The sequence below is a fragment of the Antrostomus carolinensis genome, unplaced genomic scaffold (assembly GCF_000700745.2).
Source record: "Antrostomus carolinensis isolate BGI_N321 unplaced genomic scaffold, ASM70074v2 scaffold3193, whole genome shotgun sequence".
NCBI classification, from domain to species: domain Eukaryota; kingdom Metazoa; phylum Chordata; class Aves; order Caprimulgiformes; family Caprimulgidae; genus Antrostomus; species Antrostomus carolinensis.
The window spans coordinates 1-20,075 of NW_010304287.1; the positions used below are offsets into that span (position 1 = coordinate 1).

The 20,075-nt window shown below is 35.2% G+C and overlaps 1 protein-coding gene across 1 annotated transcript in view; it reads right to left on the reverse strand.

The window, feature by feature from the left end:
- Window positions 1–195: 195 nt before the first annotated feature.
- PTPRQ (protein tyrosine phosphatase receptor type Q) overlaps window positions 196–20,075 on the reverse strand; it is a gene marked incomplete at both ends in the record, with an annotated part of 95,034 nt that continues 75,154 nt past the window's right edge. Inside the window, 7 exons of the mRNA XM_010164377.1 lie at window positions 196–272; window positions 1,687–1,777; window positions 6,993–7,074; window positions 7,764–7,790; window positions 14,276–14,320; window positions 15,535–15,663; window positions 16,466–16,565. Of these exons, the coding sequence (XP_010162679.1) occupies window positions 196–272; window positions 1,687–1,777; window positions 6,993–7,074; window positions 7,764–7,790; window positions 14,276–14,320; window positions 15,535–15,663; window positions 16,466–16,565 (551 nt within the window). The remainder of the gene's footprint in view (window positions 273–1,686; window positions 1,778–6,992; window positions 7,075–7,763; window positions 7,791–14,275; window positions 14,321–15,534; window positions 15,664–16,465; window positions 16,566–20,075) is intronic.

Here is a 20,075-nt window from a genome sequence, read left to right on the forward strand (position 1 = left end):
AATGAAAATGGGATAATTTATATTTTTAACTATTCATGTTTAGTGCCACAGGAGTCACTTGAACAATGCCATGACAACAATAGCTATAGTGAATGAAAGAATAATTAAAATCTTGTTCATCTTGAAAGTTGTTTTTTGACTATCTCTTCTATCAGAAAACAAATGCAGTAAAAATGTGAGAGACTTTCTACTTACAGACACGTAGCTGGCATTAATGTAGTCAGATCCAGGAATACCAGCATCAGGCATCAGCTTTACTCTATTGTTATTATCTATTGTGGAAATAAAGTCTAGTTAACTAAAGGATTTGTTCAAAGACCATAGACACATGTAACAAGTGTTCCTGGAGAGCTAAGAAATAAAAAATACTGTTATTGTTGTTAATCTAACAATACTCGACACAGTAGAACACTAATTACAAAGGGAATTTAACTAATTTCCATTACTGTACGGTCATCCTTTAATGTTCCAGAAATATTTTAATATAATACTTTTTAATTAAAATGGTGAATGTGCCATAATCTTCAACTTGATGTACATATGGGATGTTCCTCTGCCTAAAGGTAGCCCATGTACTTTAAGCCATGCTGTTCTAGCACAGACAACCTCCATGTGAATCAGACAGCAGGGTCAGGGGTCTGACCGTCTTTCCTATATACTTGCTGTCCAGGTCACAGATTTGAGCCAGATGCTGGCACTTTTACATACATTTGCTTATTTTACATAAGGTAAGCTCATTATTACAGGGGAAAAAAATGATGGAGAGCTCCCGATTTGGGACCATGGTATGTATGCAGAAATGACAAAAAACAGGAAAGATGCCATATGTGAATAACTAAATGCTGAAATCAAGCATTCCAAATTTTTATGTTTGGTCCTCAATTTAGTAAAAAAAAATGTAGAATACAAAGTTAAAGATTTTTGAAATTTGTCTGTTTATATTTAATTGTGTGCCATGAATATAAATTTTTAGTGACTGTAACTTAGTGTATGTCTTGAACAAGGCAGTGGATAGCAGGAACAGCTGTTTTGAAAAGTTAATAGCACAGAATGTAGTATTATTAACCAAGGAATGCCATGCTCCCCCTCTCACATCACAGCTAATGCCTAAAATAATAATGACATTTCTTGTCTTATTAACTGAAAAATGAAGCAGTGTTGAGTACAGAGAGACAGACTCCTGTCTCCAGTGATAAAATCTAGCCTTGGCTTATAAGTTATCATACAGTCACTGTGATCTTCTGTGGAACCTTTGCAGCACACATACACATATCCACAAGAAAGCATATCCAGGCTCCTGAGGTATCTGAATGCACAAACATGTGGATTTTATATGTTTAAAAAAATTACTTCTCACTAAAAGGAAAAAAAAAAAAGAGGAAGAATGTTAAAGAGTTTGCTGCATGTCTTGAATTACAAAGCTAAGAAACTACTGAGGCTACAGTTTCTTGCACCTGCATATTAAAGCTTGTGAGAGTAAGTTGAAAGCTACTTGCAAATAAAACTGTCTTTAAAAAAACACAATGAAAAGACAGATTACTTGATAGAAATTATTTCATAATGTGGTCATGATTGTACTGCCATTTCAAAGGCAGATCAAACAAAAATACAGTTGCATTCCAAATATATGCTACACCATTGAGGGCAGAGAGCAAAATGAAGGAGTTGATCGGTAAACACACATACATGGCTTTATGTTTGGGAAACGGTTCTTAGACCTGTTCCAAGGCAGATCAGCATCAGTTGAAGCAAGATCTTCAAGAAACTTGGGAAGTTCCTGTAGAGGAATAAATGTTTATTGGCAAACCCTTGCATTTCACCTTCAGTGAATATAAAAAATGACACAGTCATCCAGTAAGTGGGAGAATTCTTTAGTTCTGCAACAGAGTGCATTTCTAAGAACAGTTGGAAGTGTTACAGAGCATTCCACCTCACTGTCAACCCCAGTTACAGCAGCATTAGATGCAGCACTGCAGACAATGCTGTCAAGTTGAACAATTAAAGCTTACATGAACTTTCACCTTTACAAGTCTGTATAAAGTCAACCTGTCACCTTTTGCAGTCTTTTCTGTCTTTTCATGAAGTCACATGCTTGGTTACCATGCCCTACTGACTCACTGACTCTTGAATAATGCCTTTCCTGACTCCTGTAGCTTGGGAGAATTCTTACCACAGCATGAGAACTGATGAGAATTTAATTAAGTTGAGACAACTGGCAATTAGCTCTTGTTCACAGGACTGTTTGTGAAAGGGGTGGGAAGAGCTATTTTGGGTTGTACTGCAGTTTCATAACTGGTCATTAGTTCTATTACTGAAGGGCAGAGATGGATAAATCATTCATATTGAGGAACTTATTTGATGAAGGTGTTTGTGGACATAAATAGGTATAATTTCCAAAGCTGAGTAAAAGAATGGAGAAAATTGCATAACTTGTTAATGAACAAAATGTATAATATAACGATCTCAGAGTGGTGATAAGAGAATAGACAATTTAAAAAATCCAGAATTTTTCCAGAATTTCTAAGTTAATAACTACGTTAAGCATAATAGATTTTTCCTTTGTTTGACAAATGTTATATACAAGTCTATTTCAACATTTACCTAAGATACAAATTAAGAGATCTGTCTATTGCTTTGAATGAGTACAACACGAAATTTTGCCACTTGTGTTGAGTAATCACCTCAATTTTCTCTTTTAATATTAACAGTTACTCTCCAAATGAACTACTTTCGAAAGTGGGGCAGATAGCCCTACTATGAGGTTCAATGTTAATTATTTTCTCTTTTGCCTAGGTATTTGAGACTGTTTGTCTTCTATAAATAAAATTTAATGGGAAACTATTAGCAAATAAATAAATAAATAAATAAATAAATAAATTAATAAATGAGGTAATGAAAAATGGAAAAAGCAGAAGTGCTTTTTATACTAGTGTTTTTCTTTCATTGCTAATTCAAATATTTTGTCAGCCTTATTTGACTACTTCACTTCTATAATTATATCCTTGATTCTTATTTGATGGGTTCAGATATTAAGAATAATTTAATATGAGCATTAGAAAAATGAGATAATTTAAAAACTGATGTAATAAACCAAGTCAATATTTCAACTAATCTGATATCCTATTTTGTACAACAGATAATGTCTGACATATTAAAGAGAGCTCAGAACCCCTGAACTGTATTATGTGTTATTTTATCCCATGAGCAATTTGTTTCTTTCACCATCTGACAAAAATCCTATGGCCTGAAGCATGAGGACTACTTCACTTCTATAATTATATCCTTGATAACATAACTGCAGGTCCTTTTGAACAGGAGGGGAAAGATGGTTTCACAGTGAAAGCAAAGGACTTTCAGACGAGTGACCTGACAGTTCTTCCTAGCTCTGACACATATTTTCTTGGGGAAAGAATTAGGGGAAGAACTGCAGAGAACAACTAGATGCTCAACTCCCTTTGAAAATTAATAAGGGCCTAGATCCCATCCACACCCTTCAAAATCTCTCTAAATATCTGTGTTTCCTAGGCCTGAAAAGTCTATGACTATGCCCCTTCTAAAAAGAAAGTTTCTGACTTAAAGTAACCTTATAAAGAATGGCTGACTGTACATTTATGTTCATATGTTAAAAAATTAAAAAACATGGCTAACATGCATAAAGTAAATACATAACTATATGAAAGACTAACATACTGTAGAAAAATATCTTTAAAGGCACTCAATATTTTTAAATCTTGTCTTTCAATCCACCTCTGCCATACTAAAGGCACATTCCTTTTACCTATTCAGTTGCCTCTGCCTTTTGTCTCAATAATCCCTCAGAGAAGTATGGCTCCAATCCTATAACTGAACCTAGAGAAAGATCCCTATTCTCAGACACAGTAAAGTGAGTTCTGTGCATTCCTGTCAGGATTTGGTAAGAACAGTAAAACACAGATAAGGGTGGAGATGTTAAAATTCCTCTAATTCAGAATGCTTAAACTCTCCCACAGAATTTCTATCACTGAATTTTGCATGAAGGAAGAACATCATCGATTAAATGCCTATGGCATTTTGCAGATGTTATGGGCTGTGGGATCCCATATCATGTGCATGTCATGTGAACTTTAACTTGCCTCATTTGCCTCACTTCTCTTAATTGTCTTAGTTTGACAGTTAACGAGGATAGAAGTAGCACTGTTGTACAGTACTTTGTAGTAGAGAGGAAATAAAGCAGATCATGTTATTTTTGTAATTATGCTTCCATATCTGAACAAGTGCTCAAAAGCCTCATACCAATTCTCTGCCAAATACCAAATCCAGTATGGATTTCAGTCTAAATATTATTTTCAGAATTGGGGAAAGACTATTTGGATTCCCAGATTCAATAACAATTTGCCACAGAAACCATATTTCTTTGCAGATTCATAAAACTTTGAAATAATTAATTAGCACTTTGCTTACTATAGTACTTTTATGGTTCTGTGGTAACATTCAGAGGTATTTCACCTTTTTATTCATGAACAGAACTTATCATAAAGCACTTATAGAAGCATTTCTGTTTCAGTAATTTGCCAGTTACTAGGAAAACTTGATTTCCGAAAGGTATTGAAAGATAATGTGCATCATCTGGAAAGCTGGAAGTTTGAACATCAGTTGGTGCCCACCATCAGTTACTGTGTCTTCCTATGGTTTCTTTAAACTTGTCTTTTCCAACAAGACATGAATCCAGATCCATTCTAAGGTCCACATTCTCTTCTCATCATGTTTACACAAAGGTCATGTTCACATGTGGACCAAGATTGAACTCCGGAGATCTCTAGGCACAGCAGCTTGGTCAGTCCAGCAAATCAGATCAGACCAGGAATGTCTCTGGATTCCAGGACTAAGTGAAATGGAAAGAGCCACATTTATGCTAGAAAACTCCAAAACAGGTTTGTTGTCTACAAACTGCCCATTGTAAATGATCCCTAGACTACTTTACCTGCCAAAAGATATCTTGGAATTGTCCAGGAAGACTGCTAGTTGAAAAAGTCCAAATTCAAGGCAGGGAATATACTAACAGTTTATTAGTGTAAATTATCATATTCTCATGTTTAGCTCCTGGTATACTTGAATTTACTAGTTCACAGACAGTCAGAGAACCCAAGCAAGCTCAGCACAATGCTTTTAGTTATGTGCTTCAGATATAATGGTCCATGGGTTTATATCTTGAGCTTGTCTCTCCTACACACATTGTAGAAGCCTTGAGTCATTTGAGTGAAACTAAAATGATGAATGTGGATGGAAACAATGCAGGTCACAAGGTCTGCTTGTTTGTTGTGTGCATTGCCCGTTTCTGTGCATTATCATTTCTGATGTCATTTCAAGCACATTGTCAATCCTATTATTCATCTGATAAGACAGGTGCTACAGATATTGCAGATACTTTCTCAATCAGGGATTGAACCCACCCTGCAATTCTAACTGTTCTTGGACAAGTTGTCTGGGAAGATATCTACACTCTGAAACATGGAAGCTGAAGCTCAGAGAGAAAAAAAATGGAAGCCCAAATGTCATATAAAGCTGTTGATTATAAGTTGACTATATAATATAGTTGAATGAGGCCTCAGCGACTTGTATTTCTCTAAATTTTAAATGGATTGACAAGATTTTGATTTGATAAAATACTGTTGTTTAAGTTTTAAGGCATTACAAGGCCTATGCAATGCGGGTCACACCTAAAGAAAGTAATACTAGAAACGTTCCAGTGATGAATGTTAATATGTGAAAATGTTATTGCTAGTAAAACTTTTCATCTGTTCAGTCATGCATAATATAACTATAATCACTCTTGTTCAAGTGAAATAACACTTCTGGTCTTGCAAAAAATGTTCTCCTTACTTTATTGCTCAGAGAATTTTATGGTGCTTTTTATTATTAAATCCAGACCAATTTTACTTAAGGACCATAACAAAAAAGGCAGTAGGAAATACCATTAATCTTTTCACACCTTTGTAGGTTTTCCCTTAGAGACTGAAATATTATAATCTAGCAGAAGAAAAGTCAGTTGTTGAGTCTTCATTTTTGTTAATCCAACTGGTAAGCAATTCATGGTAAATCTATAAATCCAAAATAATAAAGTCACTGGAGACTGACAAATTATTTTTATGAGGGCAAATGACTGTATGTGTTAAAAATGATGAGGATAAAGATTCTGAAATAACAAGAAGAGAAGATATTGTTGAGAAAAAAAAAATATGATAGCCGTAAAAATGTTACTTAATGAAAATAGTGAAAACTCTGAGATTCAAATTTGAAACTATATATGCATTATATTATATGTAATGTATATTTTGAAACCTAGTCTCTTTTCAGAAAGAATGATGTGCTTGCTGTGTTCATCTACTCACATAAGGAGATGGAGGCTGTTCACATGAAGGCTATTCTCAAGAGCATGACAAGTATGACCTATTATTTGCAGAGGAACTAAAAGCAAAGTACCATGCACAAAATTTTAACTTTCTGCACTGAAACCTATGAAATAAAAACATTTCTGAGTTTGTAGTAGTATGATAGTAGGCTCCCAGTGGACTGGGGCCTAAATATTTCACAGAATAAATGACAGCTGTGTTTTTGGGGTCATTATCACTCAGGAAAATGAACTTACTTAAAGCAGTTAAATATACATGTAAATATGTTAGAAAACTATTTCTAAATAAACTGTTCTCAGGTAAACTACATATGCATTGCTACATATGTAAAAGCATAAATATTATGGTGTTCTTGCAAAGATCAGAGTCTAAAGAAGATCATCTTTTGCTGACACCTAGATGAATAATTCTGATCAGGTTGCAGTGTAGACTGCAGAATCCAAATCAGTGTAACATTACTTTCTAAACAATCAACCTGGTAATTGGGTATTGATTATCAAGGCCAGAGTCCTTCATGGCCCTGCTTGCTTGAAATGGACATGAAATGTGACACATGAAACGACTGAAGGTCTTGCGATGTTGTGACAACTGCTAGCAACATACCGAAAATTCTTCCTGAAACTTTAGGTTGTTGTTTGTGCAAAGCTCTTCAACATGTTGTAGGAAAGATTTCTTGCTTATTGGCCTGAAAGTAATGACAGAAGAATTAGAAACCTACAGTGAATTTTGTCATTCTTTTTATTCTTATTTAACTGCACTTTTTTAATAAACAATTTTAATTCAACAGAAACTGATACTTACGGGCAGAAAATTATAAATTGCTTCTAGCATGCTTATTTGATTTTGATTTTTTGATTTGATTTTGAGTTTGTTTTCAGTCACTTAAAATAGAAGCATTTTCTCCCCTTGTTGTTCCCAGTCACAAAATTTTTAATGTTGCTAATGTTAATGGTACTGCAGTGTAGGATTGTTTTTATAGCTAACAGCATTCCAAGGCAAGGTTTTGATATTAATGGAAATTTGTAAAGTTATCATTGCATCCTAAAGTACATAATACTTCTTTGTTGCACAGAAAACGTTTTATACATTGTAAGGTTTTAGACATATAAAATATTGCAGTGACCTCATTCTCATAATGACATGGTTTTTAAACCCTGAGGAGTTTAAATATCCCTGTATTACTTCCCAAGCTAAAACACAGACATGCAGGCTTCACCCCAGAGAGAGAGAAAGCATTTCTCCAGTTACCATGCAATTAGTCATGCTTTTATGATTTATACGCAGCTTGGAGTTTTTTTCTAGTAAACATAGAGGAGGGAACCACACATTGAGACTCACCGATGACCACAATATAAAAATCTTTAATCAACTTACTTGATGGATTTTCTATAACTAAGTAACCTGAAACAGAGATTTTTGTTAAATGTAGCAATCTGAGAGTTAACCAATATTGTGCATATTAATAGGTTTTAGATTAAATACTCAAATAACTAAAGAACCAGATGTATTTCTCTCATGGATTCAAATACTGTTATATGTCAGATATCTTGGGTGATTGTCTTGCTTAGTTTTTTTATCTCAGTTATTGGCAAATATGGATATCTATAATTCTCTTCAGATCATTTTACAGTGCTCTGGGCTTGTATGGCCCTGGAAAATCCATACTTCCAGCATACCACTTCATATACATTGACAGGCTTCATTTTACACTATGTTCTCAATATTATTCTTCTTAGGGCCATTTCAGAGCATAAGGATAGGATTCTAGTGACTCTAGACTCCTTTTATAATCAATGAAGAGAAATAGATGTGATTTAATATCTTTTTAAGCAGATATCTAAAATAATTCATGGACGAATCATGCTATTGGCGTGCCTCTACTGAAAACAAACAGCTATGGTTGTTTTTCTAAAGATTTTAAAAATGAGTGCCTATTTTCATGCTCATTTTTACACATTCATTGCTCTTTCTGGTGCATGGCAATTTCAGAAACTGTGCTACATATTAAATCTTTAACTTGATCCCACAGCAGGTTTCATGAAGAAGTTACATGAGCATCTATACTCAGGGGACTTTTAGATGGCCTTGAAACTTGGTCATCATGATCACCTCAGAATGTCTCAGCATTGTGGATTATAGATTTAGAAGCCAAACTTTGGGCACTCAGACTCACAAAGCTTGTTTAAAAGATCAAGCCAAAAATTTTGAAGTAATACAGTTTAAAAGATAACTTGCCCCTTCAAAAAAGCTTTAAATATACCTTTTAAAAGTCTGCCTCTCCAAAAACCATACATTCTTACATGCAAATATTACAAAAACTATTCTATAATACAAATACAAATGTCTACTTCTGCCACAAATTTAGTAGAAAAGACAAGAATTTGCTTTAAAAATACTTTGGTTTATGAAATTGTTCTTAAATATTTAAATTTTAAATTAGATAACAAAATGAGATTAATACAAACATCAGAGAAGTTAATTTTAAAGCTACTAAAGATGCCTTTGTGGTACATATTTTGTTATGACAGTTCTCTTCAAATAAAGCAAACTGGCTATGACAGCCTTGGGTCAGTCTCACTGGAGTAAAAAGAAGTATAAGAGTTCACAGAAAAAGTCTCAAACTCAAAGTGCTTACTAGGACAACAGAAGCAGAGATTTAGAAAGAAAAGAAGGCAATAAGATGACAAAGCATGCAACTCTATTTTGTCAGAATGTTTAAGACATCTAGCTAGTGCTTATTGTATCACTTATGTTTGCATTATGTGGCAGATGAAACTACCTTCTAGTATTGGCAACATTATAGAACTAAAGTTTTCTGAAGAAAAAGTATTCTTAATAGCTGTGCCAATGTACTGCACGCAAATATATTTGTCTTTGAGCAGAAAGTAAACTTTTTTTAGGCCTTTTTCAGGATGAAATTATAAGCAGTCTCTGCAAAGAAATTACACTTGTTTTTCCTTTGAATTCACCTATCTTCACCATAGAACAACAGAAAAAAATCAGCTCCCAGTTGACATACCAATAATTTTTTTAATACTGTTGACTTTCCTCCTCTTGAATTGATAGCAATTAGGAGCTTACTGCACCTAATTTGCAGTAAGCAAATGCTGTTTGGCCATTAGGGAATAAAAATTACACCTATTCTGTACATAAGCTACCTGAGTATGTAATTTAGTGCTTCAGTGCTGAAGGTCCATGGATCCACCAGCAAAGAACATAGGAGACAGGCAGCACCATTAATACCACCTCACTCAACAATATTTTATTTTTTTACTTTCACTCAAAGCAGGGAAGTAAAGCACTGAAATAGCTCAGGAAATTAACTAAACAGTGTTGCATATGTTGCTTTATAGTTAATTTTTAATATTAATAACAGGTGATTTTTTTAAGGCATAATCATGCATTGTTTTTAACAAGCAGTAAACATTTTTAAAGTCAGGCACCTACAGATTGACATTTGGGCATTTAAGAACTTGACTTTTAGAAATACTGAACTCTCATGTTTCTGTTGGTAGCAAGTGCACATTGCAGTGGCTTGGCAGCTCAGAAAATAAGATGATTTAATTTAAATGCTTATATGAGAATTAATGTCTAACTCGAAGACTGTGGCAAAGATGTCAACTTTGTTGTGTAAGAATCTTCAGAAAGGATGAATTTGTATGCTCACTAAAGACTTACAAATGTACTCAGTTTCAGTATCCTCAGGCTTCAAAAATTAGTATTTTTTCCAAGTCTCTTGACTTGGAATATGTAATTATAATCTTACAGTATTTAATCAATGAACAAATACTCATCTACCTATAATCTTGTTCTCCACATCTCCCAGTCTTCCATATGAAACATAAAAATACAGATATGACTAGATCATCAAGAACAAAATTTAAAATCAAACCGTGAAGTTGCAAATTTGCCTATTTCAACCTGGACAATTCCAGATTCCCACTTCTCTGACTTTGAAACTAGGAAAGAAAAACACTCTCCAAGATAAACAATGCTTTATTGCCTGAAATCTGATTTTCTTTTAAAACAGTGTATTGTTTCATGTGTGGGATTTTTTTGAAGTCTATCAAAAATCTGAATCCCACTCAGATTACTTATGATAGAGTTAGAAAGAAGCCATTTATTTGTGTTGGCAGTGGTAACTGAAGACCATATTGTCACACAGACTCTGCTTTCTCTCTGAGTCAATCATCTGAAATCCACAGAGAATTAAAACTTCGTCCAAGTAGAAAACAACAGAAATGAGTATGTAGGCAAAAGGCTTAACTCATAAGCACCATTGACACTTCCTAGGAACAACAGAGGAACTAAGTTAATTGAAAGCAGTATGGAGCTTAACCCTTCCTAAATATTAAAGGCCTAAGGAAAGAGAACACATGGTCATTTCTTCCATTGTACCAGGACATGTACATTCATAAACCTTGCACTCCTGGGATACAAAGCTCAGGAAGCCTATATTTGAGAGTTGCATACTAAAGGGAAGTTTGTTGAAGAAGGCAGCAAGGCAGGAGCCATGCCTATTCCCACTCAAATAAAGAAAAAACAAGCTGGTCTAGAGAAAGTAATGTGTGGGCAGAAGTGTTACCTTGAATATAGACACCTATAGAATACACAATATAGAAGAAACGTGAGATCAGAAAACAATTCTATATACAATACTTTTCCATAATGAGTTCTAATTACCTGGTATTTGCAAGGGTTCCAGTGTCTGTAATTCAGAAATATTTCTTTTGAATCTGTGCCCTATTCTCTTTGTGAGACAGAAGAATGCTTGTCTCACATAGAATGAAACAAAAGCCTCAAAGCATCTACCACAAGGTGACACTTCTCAAGGAAAGATTTTAAGAAATGGGGACCTACATGCCTTTATCCTTGCTGTAGAAAACACTGCAAAATAGGGTGCCAGAGAAGTTGTCTCCTAGGTGACCACCTGGAACATGTAAGAGTTACTTGTCTCTTGACAAACCTGGTGTGCCACGAAAATTTTGTGACAGAATCTATTAAAAGCAGATGATTGTCTGCTTTGAAAAGTGACTTGCCAAACGCTGTGGACATGTTACAAAAAGTAAATGATGAGAGATTCCAGTATATGTGTATTCAGTGTCCTTAATGAACAAATGCTTAATCCAGTTTAGACTGATGCTCTATATATGTTTTAAACAAGGGTAGTTTTTTTCTGTTATTGCCTGTCTCATACCTCCTTCACCATAATGGAGATCACTGTATGTCCCAAACACTCTAAGTTAGCATTTTGGCTTCATAAAGCACTTCTCATTTTCCATGTGTGCCCTCTGAAACCACATCCCATTGATCAATTGTCTAACAAAGACTTGCTGAGAATCCAATACTGTATTAGGTAGTATTACTAATTTTCAGACGCTGGAGTTTTTCAAATAATTTTTTTTCATATGACCATTATGTTAAAAATTTAACATTTGGAACTGGGATTTACCATGAATTTCCCAGTTTGAAAGACATGATGACTCCCCAAAGAGTTTCAAAATTGGCAAAATGGATACTTGGCACATTTAAATTTGATGTTTTTTTGTACTTAAACTGACTTTTATAATGCAAAGTAATTAATACTAAAAAAGTTACAAAAAATTGTGAAATAAAATGTTTTGATTAACCTATAGTGAACATTTGCTGAGTTTTGGTTCGTTAAACTTTTCAAGCTTTTGAATTTTTAACCTGCTGAGAATGATTAAAAAAACCATTTCCAGTCATATTCTTACAAAACAGAAAAACCTTTTTCTACTTCTTTTTATTTCTCATGTGATATCAACTGCACAAATCTTCTGAGAATATGAGCCAAGATCATAGGCCACAATCCACTAAGTATGAGAGAATGTCTGAAGAGACGATGTATGAGAAACAGTCAAGAAGGATCTCATGGAACAGGCTAGAGTATCTTGATTCTGTGGATGAACTGTGTCAGCTGCAAGTCCATGATTTACTGATTTATAGCAGGTAACATGATAAATAATACACTGGCTGACAAATGACAAAACACCTGGTTTCCAAAGTATGCCCTTCAAATGAGCACTGTTTGGGATGATTAGTAGGTACAGAAAAAAATCTATACTGCTCTTTTATCACCTGAGATTTTCACAAAGCCCCCACCACTCTTTCAGGGTAGAAAGCATACTTACTTAGACCAGATTTCAGCTGATTTACTGCTATCCAAGAAATACAAACAAGCCAGCCTGGAAAAGGAGTTTGCCCATCTATGTTTTTGTCATACAGTTACAAGATGCCATGACCTGAAATCAGTATTCTGCAACACAGCAAGCTTTGCAAACACAGCTGAGAGACCTGACTAAATGCAACCAACATATGGGTGGTAGGTTATGCAGATGCAGTGATGCACAGTCCCATTCCAAATGCACAGTAAATTTGCAAAGGTTACACTGTAGTCATCAACATGTAATACAATAATTTAAAATGCTAACATGCCACTGCTTTAACCACCAATCATAAGAATGATAAGGACAACACAAGAACTGGGACTGTGATTGACTTCTACATAACTATTCCCCAAAGGCAACAGATACAGAAGTTCTTCTGTGGTGTAGCTGTGGAAGTCTGGAAACAGGCAACAAAAATATTTTAGATACTAGGTTTTGCAGTAAGCTGCTTTGCTGCATGTTGCCATGCTTCTTGTCAGCTTCTTGATATAGCTTATCATTACCAGGAATAATGTACGTATGTGAAAGACAGCATTAGAGACACCTAAAATGTCTCTTTTGGTGACTGACATTACCAGAACAGAATCTTACAGAAATTTAAACATTCTATAAAACTTAAAAAAAAGCCATAATAAACTAAAAAATATTGAACAGATAAAGGATATCCTGCCCCTCATTACTATATGTTTGTTATCTAGTAGGGTCCCACAGTGTATTTACTGATGTCCAGTTGAAAAGATGGCATGAATCCTGTCCTGAGTAACTCTCAGTTAGTGTCTGCACTTCGAACTTTGACAATTTGTTGGAATGCCCAACGAACAACCTAGTCAAGGAGCCTGCTGTAGCTTCAGTGCAGCTGTTTGAGAAATAGTAATCCAAAATTTAACAGCTGCCTCACGTACTTTACAGGAATGGCAGAAGAGAGTCTTTGCTTTTGGCCATTAAAGGAGTGGGGAAGGAGGAAAGAGAAAAATACAGATAGAAGGACATGACAAACTGCAAACTGAGATGTGAGACTGACTCATTAAAATAAGGTTGATGTCACTGAAACTGCTGAAGGACTGTTCAGTAAAGGCCTTGCTGTGCATATATCATATAATGAAGTGCACTTCAGTATGAAATATTATAGTTTGCAATTACCCTATGGAGTTTAAGAGTGTACAAATCCAAACTGAAGTAATTTAGACAGAAAAGTGGTAGAATAATACTCTGTAAACTGGTAAAGGATTTGTTTGCATAGGTATGTTACTGAGATTGTAGTGGCATAGTACTAAACAGCTGCAGTTTAAGTGAGTACAAAAGGCAGTTGAGAAAAAAAAGAGAGCTTCACTTAAGTACATACATTCTAACAGCCAAAGGAAAAAGAAACAGCGTGTTTCTTGTGTCAAATTTGCACTACATTTACTTCAAGGATAGGTTGTATATATTAGTGCTGCATTCTAATGAAGTGTTATAATTTCTATGTAAAAATTACCCTAATTTGTTTCAAAAAGGTTGTGGAACTGTGTACTTTAACATTAGGGACTAAAAATAAACATGATTTCATGGTAGAAAATACCACTCTTTGTCATTAGTATAGCTGCAAAGATTAACTTTTCATTTTGATTAACTATATAATTCAGTATAGTATGGTAGCACACAGGTTAAGAGAACAGAATGGAAAACACACAGTGTTGCTTCAATAATACAAAAACTTACTGGATGACAAATATCTCCTTGCGTCTAAAGAAAAATGAAGAGTATCTGGAAGTAAAATCCATTAATACTTTAGTATATGAATAAAATTAGTACTATCCTTATTCAGCTAGCAGTTTGGAAACAAGGCTATTTTGAAGATCCATCAAGACCATTTATATGAGTCACAGTTATCACAGTGCATGGCTAATGGTTCTGTCTTCAATTTTCCACTGTTATTAGCAGGTACTAAACAATGCTATCTGAATGACATGTGCCTCACACAGAACATACCACATGATTTCCAGATGATTCATAGTATGTTTTCTCAACTGTTAGAAGCAGCCACCCCTACGCACTATTTTGAACAGGTTTGCACATGCAATTAACTTACTCTGTGCCACACACATAGACATATACACACTCAAACAAAACAGGTCAACAGCTACAACCTTTCATCTTCCAGCTATTCCTAGTCTGCAACAGTAGGATGCCTGACTGCTAGGGCAAGACTATTTTAGGCTTCTCATCTTTAAGGAGACCGCCCACCACAGTGTTTTATCTAACACAGCAGGGAAAATACAGGTAGGTAAAGAATGTTTACCAAACACTTCTAACTCAGTTGAATGTTGTATATTATTGAGAATCATGGTTATATTTATTTGGTGAATAATATCCATATTTCTGGCAGTCAGAAAGAGCAGTTTTCCTTCCGATAAATATCTGTGACAAGATTCTTTGTTGGACAGAAAATATGAATAACCTGGAATTGCTGCATACACCTTAGAGGATTAGATGTTAGGATTGCCAGTGTGTTGAGTTCCATGAAAACCCAGATATTATGCAAATCCCTTTGTGAAAAAAATGCTTTCTAAATGTCAATTAAACAATGACAGATTTGTTCTTGAAATAGCTGATGGGGACTTCTGGGAGTTTGACTCTTTCAAAATGCTTATGTAGGTTTGCAGTTTACACAAAACACTGAGCCATCAAAAAAACCTCAGAAATTCTGCATGTTTAAGAATATGTAGCCCTTTTTTGCTAACACAATTAAACAGTGATTTGCACTTAGATCTTTATCTTGTTGTAAAAAGAGCTGAAGATTAAGTGATTTTCTAAAAGCTAGTGAGAAGTGTCTTGAGGATGGAGGTCATTCTTTGAAAGAGGATCTCAGTGACCTGTGTAAATAAGAACACCACAAACACTTCCAAACAAGCAGAGGTCAAAAGGGGTCATGGCTACAGACCCTTTGGACTACTGTTTTGCCTAAGCAGTATGCTTACCGTGTAAATCTCTCATCCTTCAGCTCCAGGTCTGCCACTGTGATCAACTGATCCAGCTTAAATTTAGTGTCAATAATTTCAGCATCTCGTGGGGAGTATGTGCCTCCCTCTTTTTGCTTTTGTCGAATTCTAAACAGAAAATAATATTGAAAAATAAACATGCAAAAGATTTAAGGACACATATGTCAATACTTTGATTAAACAGGCTGAAACTGAAACATGGTTGCTAGAAATCCTTCCTTGGCCTTTATTCTGCTTTCCCTTCCAATAGTGTAATTTAGTCAAATCTGGCAGTTAGGTTGTCTAAAATTTATACAGAAAGAATTTAGCCTACATATTATTTTAGTTTTCCTACATAAGTTTTTTGGCAATGCCTGAGTGATGCAGCTGAGGTAGAACAGAACTTCTGATGAATGAGCAAACTAACATAATGTATGCAGTACCCAGTTTGCCTCTTTACATGGACATTTTATTCAAAATTTGGATTAGAAGTCAGTTTCTCTTTCATATGTGAGACTTGAATGTATTTAACTAATAAATTCTTTAGTAAGAAAACAATTTAGAACGTTTACTTCATATCAAATTGTGAATAGGGTTAGCCATCACACTAACTTCAGCCAGCTGACACTCTGAGCTGTATCCTGAAGTCAACAGAGAAGTGTCTCTGAAAGGGTAAGATAGGCCACTGCTCTGATTTACCCTCTTGAGAAGATGGTTTTTCTCCTTCATCTATGGAGGTTACCCTCACTAGACTAAAGCCTTTGCGAGTCCCTCCCTAAGTTTCTACATAAAAGAAAACAGAAGAAAAAAAAGAAAATGCAATAAATTTTGAAATGACAGATTGGTTTCATTCATAGGACTCTTCCAACTCTTCTTTAAACTATTTTTGAGTGCTTGCAAACATGGTATGGCAAGGATACATAAATCTCACCTTGCAAAAGCGTATACTGCAGCCACCAAAAGAACAACTGAAAGTATACACAAAGTAACAGCAAGGATAACTTCTACAGATCTTCCTGAAAGTCCTTCACCTGCAACAGAAAGTGGAAATCTAATATTTCATGGATTCATTACAATTTTTACATTTCTGACAGGATGAAGTCAAGGAGTGATGAGACAAACACTTTTCTCTCTGCACAATTGCATCCGTTTTGTGTCAGTTGAAGAGCTGCTCAAGAAAGAAAAATGTAACAAAACTAGAAACAATTTATGTAAAGGTTCCTAAGCATGCTGACCTATGTAATACAAAATGCTAATTGTGTATGTCTATAGCTATACATGCAGCCATCCCTTGGTGCTTTTCAGTTTTACCTGCTAAACAGGTCTACACTGCAGTAACGCCAGTCTGAACACCAGCCTGAGATGAGTTCCTGCCTCAGCCTCTGTGCAGGCAAGAACAGGAACACTGCTCTAACAGCTGGGAGTAATCAAACTCCAGAAGTGGAAAAGGAAGAGCCACGACTCTAAAGCTGTGAGGCTTGCAGCCATCACTCACAGGCACAAAATAAATTATGCTTTTTTTGGAGATACTCTCCTCAGGGTGCTGAAGGAACCCACCTAATGATTGGATCTGAACTTTCTGGATTAATCTGCCTCACTGACCATTAACTCATGCTCTTTATTTATGTGGGAAATGGTGATATTGTTATGAATAGCCATCATCACGCCAAAAGTAATCATAAAGGGCTTTCTGATAAACAGGTAAAGGTGCTGATTATTCTGATCAGTCTTTCCAGGTGAGAATGAAGGCTCATTCAAAGACTGATAAACAATTGAGATTAGTAGTTTCTAAATCTCTTTTTGAACCACTTTGGTACCTTAGTACCAAAGAATTCTGAGACTTATTTAATTTCCCACCTTTCCTGATAATCCTGGCCCTATCTCAAAAATCTCAGCCTCTTTTTCCCTCAAGTACACAGTGAAAATAAGAAAAGCAAGGAATAATTACTGCTGGTATTGTTCATCTATGCTGACGTTCACCTCCACTTGCTGATCCACTGTGGAAAACCGAGCTCCTGTCCAGCCTGCAGGAAGGACAGGAAAATGTACTGCTTCCTGCCATACAAAACAGAGATTTCCCACTCAAAGGACAACATCCTCCCAAAGATGTACAAGGAAACACTGAAGTCCTGGCTTTGTTTCTCTCAAAGGGCTCTGATTTTTGGATTACAGGGTGTATTGCAGATAATCTGGACAGCATGTACATTGGAGAAAATTAAAAATAATCCTGCTTTAGCTGAAGAATTTGTCTTAAAACAGTAGGATGCAATTTTGTAAGATCGAGTACATGGTTCTACACATAGGCAGGAATAATCCGCTGCAATAATATAGCATAGTAAATCAGTAGGTTGGGTAGAAATTTATCAGAAGAAAGTGTCAGACCACTGTAGACTGAAACAAACATGATTAAGCAATATCATGCCTGTATGAAACAACAGACAACAGAACGAAGTATAGTTTACAAAACACCTGAAATAATTATTCCACTCACTGCATTAGTAAAGTTTCAAATGCAACACGGGACACTACAAGGTAAGAACAATTTAAAGCAGAGAAAGACAATAGAAAAGTCAGTATATAAAAAAATGTTGTAAGGAGGAAAGGGATGAAAAAATCCCTGCAATTCACTGATCTCTGTGATAAGACACAAACGTTACTAATGTGGAAGAAGAACAGAAGAATCTTCAGAGGAACATCTATGACAGTTCTATCTATTTCACACTAAACAGTGAAGTCAATGTTAAACCCTATGGTTAACGTCAGTCCAAACATTGCCAATGTTATTAAATAAAACAGTTCTGGCAGAAGATCCACCAAGAATAAAAAAGTACATTTTCTCCTACTTAGCAACAGGGAAGGACTTTACATGACTGTAGAGATGATCATGGGCAAGGGAAAGGAGACAAAACAGAAGACATAATTTTGTATAGTTCTGAGGTGCTGCAATTCAATACATGATGATAACCAGCTGCAATAATAGAATATCAAAGGTAGGTTTCTATGCAAAAGACAGTGTCTTGAAATCCCATTTTTATTATTTCCTGTCTCATCAGCTTTGTATTTCATATGCAAAACCTACACTTACACAGAACTACCAGCTGCCCCACAATGGTTTGCTGAACTAGCTATCAGAGTTTACGAAAAGGTTATAAGCTGCCTTGATGTATTAGAAGTTTAAACAGTATTTGTCACCACATCTTAGTTACCTCATGGAAAAATCCTGATCTTTTGTTATAGTATGGACTTTACTTTTGCAATGTCAGCCATGATGTATGAGGAAGAAACTCCATTTCTCCATCTCAAGAGGAGAGTTGTGGTACTCCAAGTATGGTTGAGTGGGAGCACCATAGTAAAAGGTATCCTTTACTATCATTAAAAATTCATTATTGCAGCTGTGTATTCCAATAATTTCTGCTTCAGTTTTCCTCCCTAACAAAATTCCCATTATTTAACAAGTGCATCTGATGTCTGTCACAAAGAACTCTCTCATAGGTTTTCCATATTTTTTTTCTGCTTCAAATGTGTTTAAAATGTACTATTAAATTGCACAGATACAAGGTTAGCTTTCTGGTTTTCCAGATAGAAGACCTACCTATTCTGTAAGTAAACTTAGAAAACAAAATAATGTAAGGTTCTTTGAACTATCATGAATACCTCTGCCAAAATTCAAATTAGAGTTTTATCTACTAAAAAGTATAATGTTGGAAAAACACAAATTTCAGTGATTATTGCAAAAGAAGACAATTGATTTAAAATGATTTTGTAATTCTGACTTCAGGCAGCATAAATTTATTCTGAAAAGATGCTGTAGTTAAAAATGGAAGAGTAGTAATTGGCCACAGAGATACCTAACAGCTACTGATCTTTCTGATATGTTTTCTGGGTTATGCTTCTAGAGTAAGTCTGAAGTTCATAACCAAGGTTCCTCAGGTTACGTGTCTCAGAAAAAAATGTGTTTGAAAAAAATCTAACTTCCTTTATTCACTTAAGATGACATTGGTAGTGGCATTGCCAGTGCTGTATTTTCAAGGCCATTCAACTGCAGTACCTGCATCACTTGTGACATATCAATTTGATGTTGACTTCACAACAAAAGCACAGAAGGAACTTTTAATAGTCTGTTCCATTTAAGTCTTCTTTCTTGTTGGATACACTCCGAAATTTAGAAGTTAAGGCGAGACAAGAGTTTGCTGTAGCATCCACTGTAAAAGCAGAGCTTGGTATTAAACCAGCAAAGAAGGCCCTGGATGTGTATGAGAAGCCACAGATATCTGAGGAACTTATTAGGTCTATTTTTTTTCCTATTACATTTTATTCAATATACAAACAGGTCTTGCTTCTTTATGATTTACACTAAAGGAGAACGTGTCTCAAGTTTTCAGTAACAATAAAGAAGCAAATGAATTGCACTATCTGCCTGCCACTAAAGCATGATTTCTTTAAGCATTGTGGACTTTTCTGTTAGAAAGGAGGAAATTGCGCAGAGGACTGGAGGCATATGGACTCATTTCCAGTAGACTTGTTTTTCCTGATTGGACACA